The sequence below is a fragment of the Hyposmocoma kahamanoa genome, unplaced genomic scaffold, assembly GCF_003589595.1.
Source record: "Hyposmocoma kahamanoa isolate Upper Pololo Valley unplaced genomic scaffold, ASM358959v1 64, whole genome shotgun sequence".
NCBI lineage: Eukaryota > Metazoa > Arthropoda > Insecta > Lepidoptera > Cosmopterigidae > Hyposmocoma > Hyposmocoma kahamanoa.
The window spans coordinates 11,107,776-11,120,330 of NW_020653852.1; the positions used below are offsets into that span (position 1 = coordinate 11,107,776).

The following is a 12,555-nucleotide window of genomic DNA, read 5'->3' on the forward strand; positions in this document are numbered from 1 at the left end:
CTCGTATTTCCAGTGCTTGTGTTTCCATTGCAATTCTGACTTGAGCATTGAGTAGAGTTCTAGAATACGACCCTCAATGCTCAAGTCAGGACTTGTTTATGATTTATAGCACTAGAAATCATACTCAAGTTCTTGCCTTTAGGGTCGTATTTCCAGTGCTTGAAATCATACTCATGTCTGCTCAAATCCTGACTTGAGCATTGAGTAGAGTTCTGGAATACGACCCTAAATCCTTTGGTGATCCTTTGTTTAAGCTGATGGTTCTATAGCCAATGCTCAACAAATAAATAATAATAATGAACGATATTGTCAAAATGGCGAGTTTTTGTAGTTTGAGTTTTTTCACGAATTAATTTTTAATTGTAAGTATTGTGTTTTGAGTTTCTTAATTGTTTGTTGCTTGTTTTAGCTGATGGCTGTCTAGCCAATGCTCAACAAATAAATAATTAAAAAACAAAATGTCAATTATTTTCTTATTTGGCATGCAATTGGCGCTAGCAAGAAAACTTGATTGTGCACAATATATTATAATGGTCGTTTATTAGTATCATCGGTCTTTTTGCTCATAATGAACTAATTTGACAACATGCAGGGAATGTCGCAGAATTTATGTTTTCAAATATTATTTATTGTTAAAAATGTGTAAATTATATAATTATTTATTTCACTATATAAAGTGCAGCGTACAGTGATCTGTCTTCAATAAAAAAATAACGTTATGTAATACAATCATATGATCAGTATTTTGTTTTTGCAAGATGTCTTCACGATACCGTATTTTACGAACGGTGTTATCTCGAGTACGAGCAAGTTACAGAAATATAGATACAATTAACATACACAAAATACCTCCGAAATCTGTGGCCTTACCTTGCACACTTGGTTTCTCGATATTTACGTGGCTCGGAATTGAAAAAAAACTGACTCCAGAAGATGAGCTCATTGACGTTATAAAACACTGTGTTCTTTTCATTCAAAGAACTGAATATGACAAGGCTGAACAGCTTCTTCATGTAGCATTAAGACAGGCACAGCAAATTCAACATGAATTGGGAATAACTTATGTCTATGACGTTATGGCTAACTTGGCTTTAGAAAGACAGCAACTAGATAAAGCGCAAAAGCTATTCGTAGCAGTATCTCAAAGGTTAATGGCTGATGGTGCAGCGGAAGACGACTCACGTGTAGTACACATAAGCATAAAACTAGCTAGGATTTGTCACTTGAAAAAGGACTTTGCTACTGCACAGTTAGGTTATACTTGGTGCTTAGAAAAGTTAAACAATTTGTTATCCTCAGAACCTAGTGAAGTCACCACCAAGTTACTAGCTATGGCTGAAGACTGGTATGGAAGACTCTTTGTAGATTGTGGTAACTATGAAGAGGGATTAGATCACATGATACAATCACTGAACAGAATGAAAGATTTACCTGATGTTGAGGATGAACATATTGTCATACAGCTCAATGACATTGGAACTGTATATGATCGTATGGGGAAATCTGATGACAGTATAACTTATTTCAAGGAAGCTATAGAAAAGGGCCGGAAATTGGATATGGATGAAATAGGCACTATGCATGTGAACCTTGGGAGAGCTTATTTGAAAAAGAAGTTGGTAGATGAGGCTAGAAAACAATGCGGCTATGCATGGAGACTAGGGGTCCTTAAAAATAGCAATATCATCAAAGATGAGGCTGAAGATTGTCTTAAAGAAATAAAGGAAATAAAGTTGACAGTTTAGATACAATACACTTTTTTTATTTCACCTTGTTTCTCTTACAAACTATTGTTAGAAACCTAATATTTTGAGCAGAGAAGTGTTCAAATTATTAGTGTGTGTAGTCCTTAGACATAATAACCTTCAAACTTATAAGTTAACAAAATGCATTGGAAAAGAGTGTTTTTAAATCTAGTTGTGTACATAATAAAACATAAGATTATGTTTTCTGTTAAATGGCGCTTTCTTTTGTAACGGCAAATGGTTCAGGGACAACTTCCACTTTAGTGTTGGCAATTTTAACCTCCTTCACTGGACGATCTTCACTGCCTGTAACAGTCTTCTCAATCTTGCGTACAACATTCTGAAACAGAAAACAAACAATATTTGTTGCAGTTTCAGGGAGGGTATTTTGTAAACACATTACTTTGAACTCCATTGTTTCAATTTTATAACTGATTTCCCAATGGAAAGTTATGCTTTTTAATAACACTTATGACAAAATGTCTAGTTTCTAAATACTTCATGATTGTTTCGTATAATTGTAATCTGAATAAGAAATATTGAGATCCTGGCAGATAGAAGTTAAGAAAAGCATCAGAATCAAATTCGATATTTAATTTCGATAGTTATTAAATGTAAATAATAATGGACCTTATGGGGAACATAATTTAGACCCGTAAAGGTAGGCGTCCACAGATCCGCAGCGCACGCATCAAACGGCTCCGTTTGTGGCAGTGCGTCCACTATATCCGCAGCAATCGGATTGCCGACGCAACTACTAGCTATCGGATTGCCGACGCCACTTTTCGTAGCAAGCGGACGAGTGTAACTTGTGTGTGCGAGACAATGGATTTGTAAAACGATGAAGAACAATTTGTCGTGGTGGTTTGTTTGTTGGCAGAAGAAAGAAGAGAAAAAAAGAAAACATGATATCTGGATACATGACATATTTAACAATAGATCGCAACGCGGGGTGCGACCACTGATACGCAATCCGTATGACGTCGTCGGCACGCATCGGAAAACTTGTCCCTCCGAGCAACTGCGTCGGCATTACCGACAGGTCGGTGCGTGCGGTCCGCGCGATGCGGTTCAGTGGACGCAGTCGTATGAATTTCTATACAAAGAATGCTAAAATCCGTATAATGCGATCAGTCCTATGTTTGCGCTGCGGATATGTGGACGCCTACATTAACAGTGCGACGCGGATGACCTACGCGAACTGACGGTATAATGTATTATTATGCCTGTGACTATAATATATAGCACATTCAGTGTGATGCGGATAGCCGTCCAATTTGTCCGCGACACGCGTTGCATCGTTAAGGCCGTAATGTTACTTGTTTCTTAATTGATAATGCCTAATTGTTTATGTACCTCATTAAAATTGCAATCTAGTCTAAAAAAGTAGTAAGTAATAATATAAAAATAAAACTTCAAAGTGGAGCATTTAATTAATCTTGCTGCATGGTTTTTAACGTATTCGATTATAAACGGATAGACAGCGGGGTGTTCACTCACACGATATATTTTCATGCGTTTAAAAGACGGATAGCCGCAGTATTTACACAGCAATCGCCCTGAGAACACGTCTGTGATAGATCCACGCTTTGTTGTACTTTTATATTGTCATAGAACACGCTAACTGCTTCGCCGCCGCCGGAAGAATGAAACGTATTAGGTTCATCCAATGAATCAAGAAGCAGTGCGTACAAACACATTTGAAAAATTATATATAATAAATTCTTTCGGATGAGTAGATGACAATTTATTAAAACGTGTGGAGAATTCGAGGTTACCAAAAATAAATACGAATACTTCAATAGTAGATGCCGCTTGTTCGGTGACTACTCGATAAAAACGTATGACTTCGCGCCGTGTGAAAGAGATGCATTAATGCGCCACTGCGCACTGTACACCGAATACGTTAAAGTTCATTCGATTTGCTTGACGGACTTCCGTTGCGGATTCGATAACCGTATAGTGCTATTGTGTTTTTGGAGTACAAACACCGTGTGAACGGTTGTATATCTAATGTATGGTTACCTATCAGTAGTCCGAAATGATATTTTCCAGAAATAACGTTTGCTCCAATTTTCATAACCTCGAAAGTAATTTTGAGAGGAAAATGTTTTTTCTTTTACACCTAACCTAACCTAATCTAACCAAACCTAATCGTGTCTTTGCGATAAACATCCAACATATCCTGAGATACACTTCTTAACCTAACCTAATCTTGACACATACAACATTATACATAACATATACGCAGTGCCTAGTAGTAAATAGACCACTTTAGGCATAATTAACGTATTGTAGTTCATGATCTTTATGTTCTAGTTTGTAGAGTTTGTTTTTTAGTGTCGGACGCGTGCTAACTGATAATCTCTAAAGACCTATCAGCATGCTGACTTTGATTCAAATCTGAATCGAACCGATCGGATAGTCACGAAATCAGAAGGGTTCCCGAGCGAGAAGATGAACCTGATTTCTACTATATCTTTCTAATTTGTGAGTTAAATCAACCATTGTTCCGATTAGAAATGTTAAAAGTTTCCGATCGGCCAGTTGTGAATCGCAATTTTGCGCCTCGACTCGAAAAAGACGCAGTTTCCGACCGGGAGAGGCAATCAAAATCAAGCTGCTGAGCTCAGTCCGCCATTTTCGCTTGGTATGGTATGGTTGTGTCATTCTTTCGTGCAAATTCTCAAAAATCCTACAAAAAATGCCTTATTGTGCTGTTTTGGTGTGCAAAAATGATAGCCGCAAGAAAAATATTACCCGTGGTGGTATTTCATATTCCCGGAGTCTCATTTTAGTAAATTTTCAATTTTCTGTTTACCGAAATAATTTTTATGTTACAAGAAACGAAAGTAAAGCTTATACCCGTGCAATATGGTCGCTTCTTATGTATGATGGTGGGTCACTACCAATAAATACTTTAAAATTTGACTAGTAACGCAAAAAGTATTGAAATTGTCGCCAGTGTAGAGTCCGTCCTTTACTTCTTATATAAAAGTTTTACTATCCACTCTGGGACAGCATTCCTCGAAAGACAGCTCTAATTTAGATCTGATGATAACCAGAAAAAATTGTAATTTAGTCGGTTCTAGTTGCAGAATTCGAGACAAGTGAGATAGGGAGTATTATAGTCGCGTATGACCGATCAGAATTGATTGAGTAATAAATGAACGACTTAATGGAATAAACGATGAATAACGCAGGTCATGTTCCTATTCTACTACAAATTGATGTTATATAGAATCACAATACGCAATCTAAATTTTCAATGAACACACTCGCAATTGACATTTTCGTCATGATTAGATAAAAATGCAATTTCAGAAACTCTAGCCAAATATGATACTTATGTATGTATTAATGACAACGACAGAAAAAAAAACAATATGCACCCATGTAGGTACCTAAGACATGTTTTTGTTATTCTTTATAGTTAATTATTTAACTAATTTGTTTTTCAGTAAAATTTTAGTAGACAAATTTTAAGTGTTTGGGTAGGTATAAAAAATGTATGATAAACTAAGAGGTCAACATTCTAAAATAATATATATAGTAGATTCCCAAATAGTATAATTTATTCATTGTACCTAATGTAAATAGAAAATTATTGCTACTAATGTGCAAAAGGAGTAAATTAACAATCTAGAAATAAGTTTTTTTGAATATTCCACCTTATACAATAACATTTTTCATGAGTGTATTGAACAAATCTAGTCTTTTGTGAGTGGAATCGACTAAATCACGATTTTTTGCTTTTACCCTAGTTACATAAGCAAAAATTTTTGTGCGTACTAAGGCTATGATATTAAAAACTAACGGGCACCTTTACTGTTATGACTGGTCAACTATGAAATAAAATACAATTTGTATACAGCTATAAAAACAAATTGGTTTGTGTGATAATACACATGCATTGGGCTGACCATTTTCTTCAAAATTAGAGAAAAATACATGCTCAATATTATCTTTATAGAACTCTACATTTAGCCAAAAGTTGAATGCATATATTATACTTCCTTAATAGTAAATAGGTACTATTTACTAAAATAATAAATAGCTAGCAATACATACCACATATTTCCTTCTCAGTACAAGGAAACTTTGTATTGTTATTTATACTGCAAAATATGTTTATTGCATCTGCAGAGAGAACCTATAGACACTGAACACATATTCCTAAGTTGATAATGATCACTTACCATGCCTTCCAAGACTTTGCCAAAAACGACATGTCTTCCATCCAACCAAGGTGTTTTCACAGTGGTGATGAAGAACTGAGAACCATTGGTGTCCTTGCCAGCGTTAGCCATGGACAGCCAGCCGGCGCCATAATGGCGAAGCTTGAAATTTTCATCTTCAAAGCGGTCACCGTATATGCTGCGACCTGAGTATATATTTCAGGTTTTAAGTACACTATATAAAATATAACTCAACTTCTAAGGCAGTAATTCACAAAAATAATAATATTCTTATCATGTATTTGAGAATGCATGAATGCTGGTAGCACATGTACAGGGTCAAGAGCACGTCAAGCTTGATACTTAAGATTTAAATCCAACACTATGCCGCTTTCGATAAGAACGGTCCAAAGTACAAAGTGTCAAGCTTGACGTGCCCTTGACTGTACAAAAACAAAATCACTTAGAGAAAATATTATAGACATTGTGAAGAAAGAAATGTATAATGGAGGAAATCAGGTTTCCCTAGAGCTAGCTCTTACATGTTATTTCTAAGTTATTTGATTTATTTACTACAAATAAGAATAAAGATTTCTTACCACCAGTGCCATCACCCTTGGTAAAATCACCACCCTGGATCATGAAATTCTCAATAACCCTATGGAATTTGCTACCCTTGTAGCCCTCTCCTTCCGGTTTCTGAGCCAATTGGATGAAATTCTCGGCAGTCTTTGGGACAGTTTTGCCAAACACACCAATCACAATTGTGCCAACATCTTCATCACCAATTGTCATGTCAAAGTACACCTGTTTTTAAAGACAGATAAAAAATTATGATAAACCTATCATGAATGGAATGTTAACTTATTTTATAATTTATTACTTGTAAATGGAAAAGTTGAAGTTTGTAAACTACTATAAACAATTAGATGTCAGGACGACGTACCTCCATGCGAGCGAATGGCTTCCTTTACTATGTAATCTTGCGATTGCATAGGCAGGGAAGACACAAGCCGGTGCATCCTGGGCAACTCCTAGTAAATGCCTGGACTCTGTCCGGGCGTTGGCTAAAGCGTCATCACCCAATACGGAGGTGTTAGCGTACCGTGCCTATGGATGTGTGACTGGTGGGGGGCCCAGCCGCTAACGGTGCACCTCCGATACCGGGGCACCTCTGGGGAATCCTTATGCCCTTCAGCCGGCAAGCGGGGCTCTGCCGGCTGTGACCTTTTAATTCCCTAGGTACTCGTGGGATGTGTATGGAGACAGAAGAAAATAACATCAACACATTAATTTCCTCCTTGGAGGAAACATTGGCTGGGATGGGTAGTCCACCCAGGAACAATCACGTGACTTCGGTCACGGCCATGGATACGAACCAGTCGGGTCCTTCGGATCCCTGGAGGAAGGCTCCCAGGACCATGGCGCCAGCTGAAAGCGGGGATAGACCTACTTTTAGCGAAATGGCGGGCTCCCTACGCGTGGGTATGATGGGTGGGACCTGCAGGGACCAAGACAGTGCAGACTGGCTTGAGGGAAAGATCAACAACCTCAAGCCGTGGCCAGAAGCTCAGCTATCCACAATTCTCTAAGCCCACCACTGGCACCACTTACAATCCAAAAAAGGGGTGTGAGTCGGTGACAATGGCCGTCAGTCTACGGGGGCCCAAAATAGAGGTCTCCGCACAAAAATGTGGAAGGCTCTCCACACTATGGAAGATGCGAACGGATGGATAGTCGTGTTCGCTCTTGATGACCCATCTGTGGAGTCTTCGGGCTTCAAATTGCCGGGCACACTTCGGTCTTAAACAGGTTACGTTTAAGATCAAGGGGTGTCCGGAAGGTACAGTCAGCGTCGGCTCCGCGCGGGGTGATTCGGCTTCGAAACCAGTGTCGGTAACAAGTCCGCTTGAGGAATCGGGGCCGGGAGCCTCAGCGCAGGAGTCTGCACCTGGTCCGTCTTCTACCGATCAGGGGAGAGGTGTTGGGACCACCCCGTCAGCGGTTCTGGGTCCGTTGGCCCAGAATCGTGGACGGGAGATTGGTTGCATCCGGACAGGACCCGCTGTCCTGGATATGGTCAAAACGGCACAACCGGGAACAAGTGCCCAGACTGCAGCGGTTCGTACAAAGCCTGCCACAGTCATGGCACTGAATGAATGACATTGTTACTAGGTCAAGAAAATAAATTCTGGACATTACTTTCTCCACAGCTAGACAACCGGAAGTTATAACCGGCTGGCATGTTAGTGAGGAAGCTTTAATGTCAGATCATAAACACATAAGATTTCATCTGGGGGCAGAAGGTGCCTGCCACACCATCACATTTAGGAATCCGAGGGATAGTGCCTGGGATGTCCACAGAGAAAGACTAGGGCAGTATCTACAGGGGTGTCCTGAATCGATCAAAACCATTCAGAGTCTAGAGCTAGCTGTTGAGGTCACCTCCAGGCGCATCATCAGCGCTTTCGAGGAAAGCTGTCCGCCGAAAATTCGGACCTCCAATAGGAAGGTTCCGTGGTGGAACGCCAAACTCAGGATAGCTTCCTGAGAAGAGAAAAAACTCGAAAACTCTTTAATAGGGCCAAGCTAACGAAAGAATGGGAGACTTACAGGAAGGCCCTAACCAATTATAATAAGGAGATAAGGTAGGCCAAGCGAGCGTCGTGGAGGTTTTTGTGACGAAATCGCTGGTGCTCCTCAAGGTGCACGTCTCCATAGAGTACTCACCAAATTCAATTCTCATCAACTAGGACTGTTAAGAAAGCCTGATGGGAGCTACTTGACTTCGACGACAGAAACCCTTGAGCTTTTAATGTCAGCCCAGTTTCCGGGGGCCGTGTATGACTTACCCACTAGCCCAACAATGACCGCTCTACATACACCTCGCAACGAGGATTGGAATAGAGCTGCTAACATAATAAGACCTCGACAAGTGGCTTGGGCTATAAGCTCGTTTAAATCGTATAAATCCCCAAGTGAGGACAGTATTACTCCCATTTTACTGCAGCAGGACATAAGTGTACTCTTGCCATGCCTTGTTAAGATATACAGAGCCAGTTTCGCTTGGGGTCACATACCGATACAATGGACCACAAGTAAAGTTGTGTTCATACCGAAGGTAGGCAGAAAGGACTATTCTCTAGCAAAGTCCTTTAGACTCATCTGCCTTACCTCATTTATGCTAAAAGCAATGGAGAAGGTACTTGATAATCACAGGCTTATTAGGCTTATTATTAATCATAGGCTTCGTCCCTAATACGTAGTCCTATCCATCACACTCAACACACTTATCAAAGTGGGAAATCCACAGAGACAGCCCTGCTCCACCTTGTGGACAGAGTTAAAAGAGCGTTTGAGGACAAACAAATAGCACTGTGTGCCTTTCTGGACATTAAGGGTGCTTTTGACAATACACCCATTCGTACTTTGGTGAAGGGACTAACCTGCAAAGGTGTAGACTATTCTACTACGCGATGGGTGCAAAACATGCTTTTAAGCCGCAGGGCCAGTATCTCGTTACGCGGGGACCGGCTTGTGACTTCCACGGTCAGGGGCTGCCCGCAAGGTGGGGTAATTTCTCCTCTCCTGTGGACCCCTGCTGTGGATCAGCTCCTGTATAAGTTGGCCGAACTGAATATTGACGCTCAGGGATATGCGGATGACCTAGTAATCACAGTTAAAAGGGCACTGCCAAAGCACCATATCATCACTTATGCAAGGAGCTCTTGACACCATTTCGGCGTGATGTGAAGATAACGAATTATCTATTAACGCAGAAAAGACAACCATAGTCCCTTTCACTAGGAAGCGGAAACTAGATAAACTAGTGGAACCGATCCTTGGTGGCAAGATTGTGAGTTTTTCCGCAGAAGTTAAATATCTTGGGGTAACCCTAGATCAAACCCTAGGTGGAACTGCCATGTAGCTAACACGGTTAATAAGGTGAAGATGGCCTTAGGTATCTGTAGTCGTATGGCGGGACAGCGTTGGGGTCTAAAACCAAAGATGACTCTCTGGTTATACAAGGCAATAGTGAGGCCCATAGTAACATATGCTGCTGCTGTTTAGTAACTCTGCTGTTTGGAGTGCTAAAGTCAGTCAAACAACCACTAATGCCACATTGAGCAGTCTACAGCGCATCGCGTGCTTGCTAGTAACGGGAGCCATGTCCACTACTCCAGGGGCGGCCCTAAATGCATTGCTAAATCTGACTCCCCTGCATATATTCATACAGAAGGAGGCCAGTACCAGCATGTACAGGCTCACCACCAAGTTAAGGACCAGATGGCTCTCCCAAACATTGATATCAACCCAGGATTAATTCTGGAACATTCTGCTCTGGGAATGACTTCTGATGTCATGCTTCCCAAGCAAAACTTTAAAAAACTCTACCAGGTAGAATTTCCAACTAGGGAAGACTGGAAAACCAACAGTCTTACCTGGAAGGATGGTAGCCTTCTTTGGTATACCAATGGGTTTAAGATGGGACCCAACGTAGGCTGTGGTATACCACACGTGTACCTGGGTCTCAGGCCGTGTAACACGGCGTGAAACCCAGGCTCAACGATAAGCTGAGTTTGGGACGACACTCCTCTATCTTTCAGAAGAAATGTACGCCATAATTGCTTGTGCGGATTTGAACCTGAAGAGAGGCTATGTTAACAAGTATATTTACATAAACTCAGCAATTTCAGAAGTAGGTAATAACACTCCATACACATGAATAAATCCTCTACACTACATGTTTGTTATAGATGAGAATTTTGTATCATATTTTATTAAATAATGTCATGTATTTGTACAGTATATACAAAAGCACCTACATCATCATTTACACAGTCGTAATTTAATAAGGAAATTCACAAAATGGTACACAAAGGAAGAATCAAACACAATTTGCAGGCAAGCTATCATGTTCAATTGAATGTATAGTCTGTATATACATTAATTTCTTGTTAGGGTTGCGCCACAGATCATAATTTCCCAAGACACAAAAAAACATTTATGCAAAATTTGTTATATATTAAGATGAGTACTGTCATACCGTGTTAAAATATTTTTATTATTATTACTATCCTAAAGTTGAAACTTTATGGAGGGTTTCAGGTTGTTGGTCCAATAAACTACATATTTTCTAGGATGATCCCTGTGACACTTCATTTGACGTTTTCATAGGGATGAGGTAATGTCGATAGATGTTTGAAGCAAAGGTGCTCTCTTATAAAGCCTTGTATAATATTACAGATTTAAAAACATAACAATTGAGTTTTTAAAATAATGAACTCTCATGAATTGTGCATAAATAATATTTATTTTATTTCTGTTATCCGATCTGAAATTTCTGTGGAGGAAGTACCAGAAAAGAAACAAATAATGGAGTCTCCTGCCTCTCGAAAACTTTGTATAGACGTATGAACTGTTTTGTATTGCACTAAAGGCATAAAACACTAACGAAATTAAAATGCCATTTCAGTTGATATTTTAATAAATTTAGTCAAACTGACTCATAATGTAGATTAAAAACATTAAAATTATATCACAAACTACCTAATAGGTTAAACTCGTGTATGCACTATATATTTATTCATTAAATTATCAAAAACTTTTTATCGATATACCTCATCTCTAGCAGTCTATTGAAGTAACCTTTGTACTTTGCTGTAAAAATAAATTAATTTTTGAAAAAAAAAATTGTTTCTCTGCTCATTTCTCACTAATTTGGTGTTTCTTTTACTTTAATTTTATATATTTGCTTAAACAAATGTTATTCACTTAAAAGCGAGACTTATGAAAATAGTTTATAAAATAAGTAAATTAGTGGACGTCATTACAAGGTTATACTATGTAGAATTTTGTGAAGTGTCAAAGGGATCATCCTAGAAAATTTGTAGTATATAGTTACTGAGGCAGACCAGAACAAATTCAAAGAAATTAGGAACTCCAAAATGGACTGCTGCGTACTCTATAATTTTAGCCTTTTTCTTATTTACACACTTCTGTAGGTTATATGTATACGTTTTGATGACCTTATAAACATCATACACAGTTGCTATGGGCCGAATGGATCGCGTGTCTGTTGAATTGGAAAACAAGGATGTGGCTCTAAATCATACTAATACAAATCGGAAAACAAAAAAGATCGACTGGCAACTGGTTTTGAAAGCATAATAAAACGATATACAGTTTTTTTAACAAATAAAAAACTTGGACCGTCAGATTGCAGGGTCAGCGACCCGAGAATGATCAACATATTTCAAACGCCGATGTATGAGAACAAAGAACAACAATTCATTGTTTCTTCGTAGGGTTACAGCATGGTGTTATACGTACCTTGTGGGTGACCTTAGGTCCTTTGGGTGCTTCATCAGAGCGTGCTACGCCAAGGAATAGAAGGAGACCGAGTGTCATCACTAAGGCACCCATGATGACGAGTAGTTTTGACTTTTTTCTTAGTATTTTTGAAAATTTAAAAATTATCGACTAATTTGGCACTGTGCTTATTACTAAAATACTAATCTTATCTAAATGTTGTGCAGGCAGCTACAACACGGCGTACTCCAGCAATCTAATCTATCTATCAACCACCACAGATTCAAAATTAATAGAAAACCACGTCATGCTACGTTCTC

At 39.1% G+C, this 12,555-nt stretch overlaps 2 protein-coding genes across 2 annotated transcripts; one reads left to right on the forward strand and one right to left on the reverse strand.

The window, feature by feature from the left end:
- The first annotated feature begins 590 nt into the window (after positions 1 to 590).
- On the forward strand, positions 591 to 1,918 carry LOC113230614 (tetratricopeptide repeat protein 19 homolog, mitochondrial). The gene has a single exon (XM_026464601.1). The coding sequence runs from the start codon at positions 759 to 761 to the stop codon at positions 1,743 to 1,745; it is 987 nt and encodes a 328-aa protein (XP_026320386.1). The 5' UTR covers positions 591 to 758; the 3' UTR covers positions 1,746 to 1,918.
- On the reverse strand, positions 1,813 to 12,499 carry LOC113230615 (peptidyl-prolyl cis-trans isomerase B). Its single transcript, XM_026464604.1, has 4 exons — positions 12,257 to 12,499; positions 6,523 to 6,730; positions 5,945 to 6,129; positions 1,813 to 2,085 (listed from the first exon to the last, which is right to left on the reverse strand). Exons 1-4 carry the CDS (start codon positions 12,347 to 12,349, stop codon positions 1,954 to 1,956), a joined length of 618 nt encoding a protein of 205 aa, XP_026320389.1. The 5' UTR covers positions 12,350 to 12,499; the 3' UTR covers positions 1,813 to 1,953.
- Positions 12,500 to 12,555: the final 56 nt, after the last annotated feature.

Coding starts and splice junctions, on each gene's coding strand:
- LOC113230615 (XM_026464604.1), bottom strand. CDS start 12,349: ATGGGTGCCTTAGTGATGACACTCGGTCTCCTTCTATTCCTTGGCGTA. Junction 6,130..6,522: donor CAAGGGTGATGGCACTGGTG/GTAAGAAATCTT, acceptor ATATATACTCAG/GTCGCAGCATATACGGTGAC. Junction 2,086..5,944: donor GCAAAGTCTTGGAAGGCATG/GTAAGTGATCAT, acceptor TTTCTGTTTCAG/AATGTTGTACGCAAGATTGA.
- LOC113230614 (XM_026464601.1), top strand. CDS start 759: ATGTCTTCACGATACCGTATTTTACGAACGGTGTTATCTCGAGTACGA.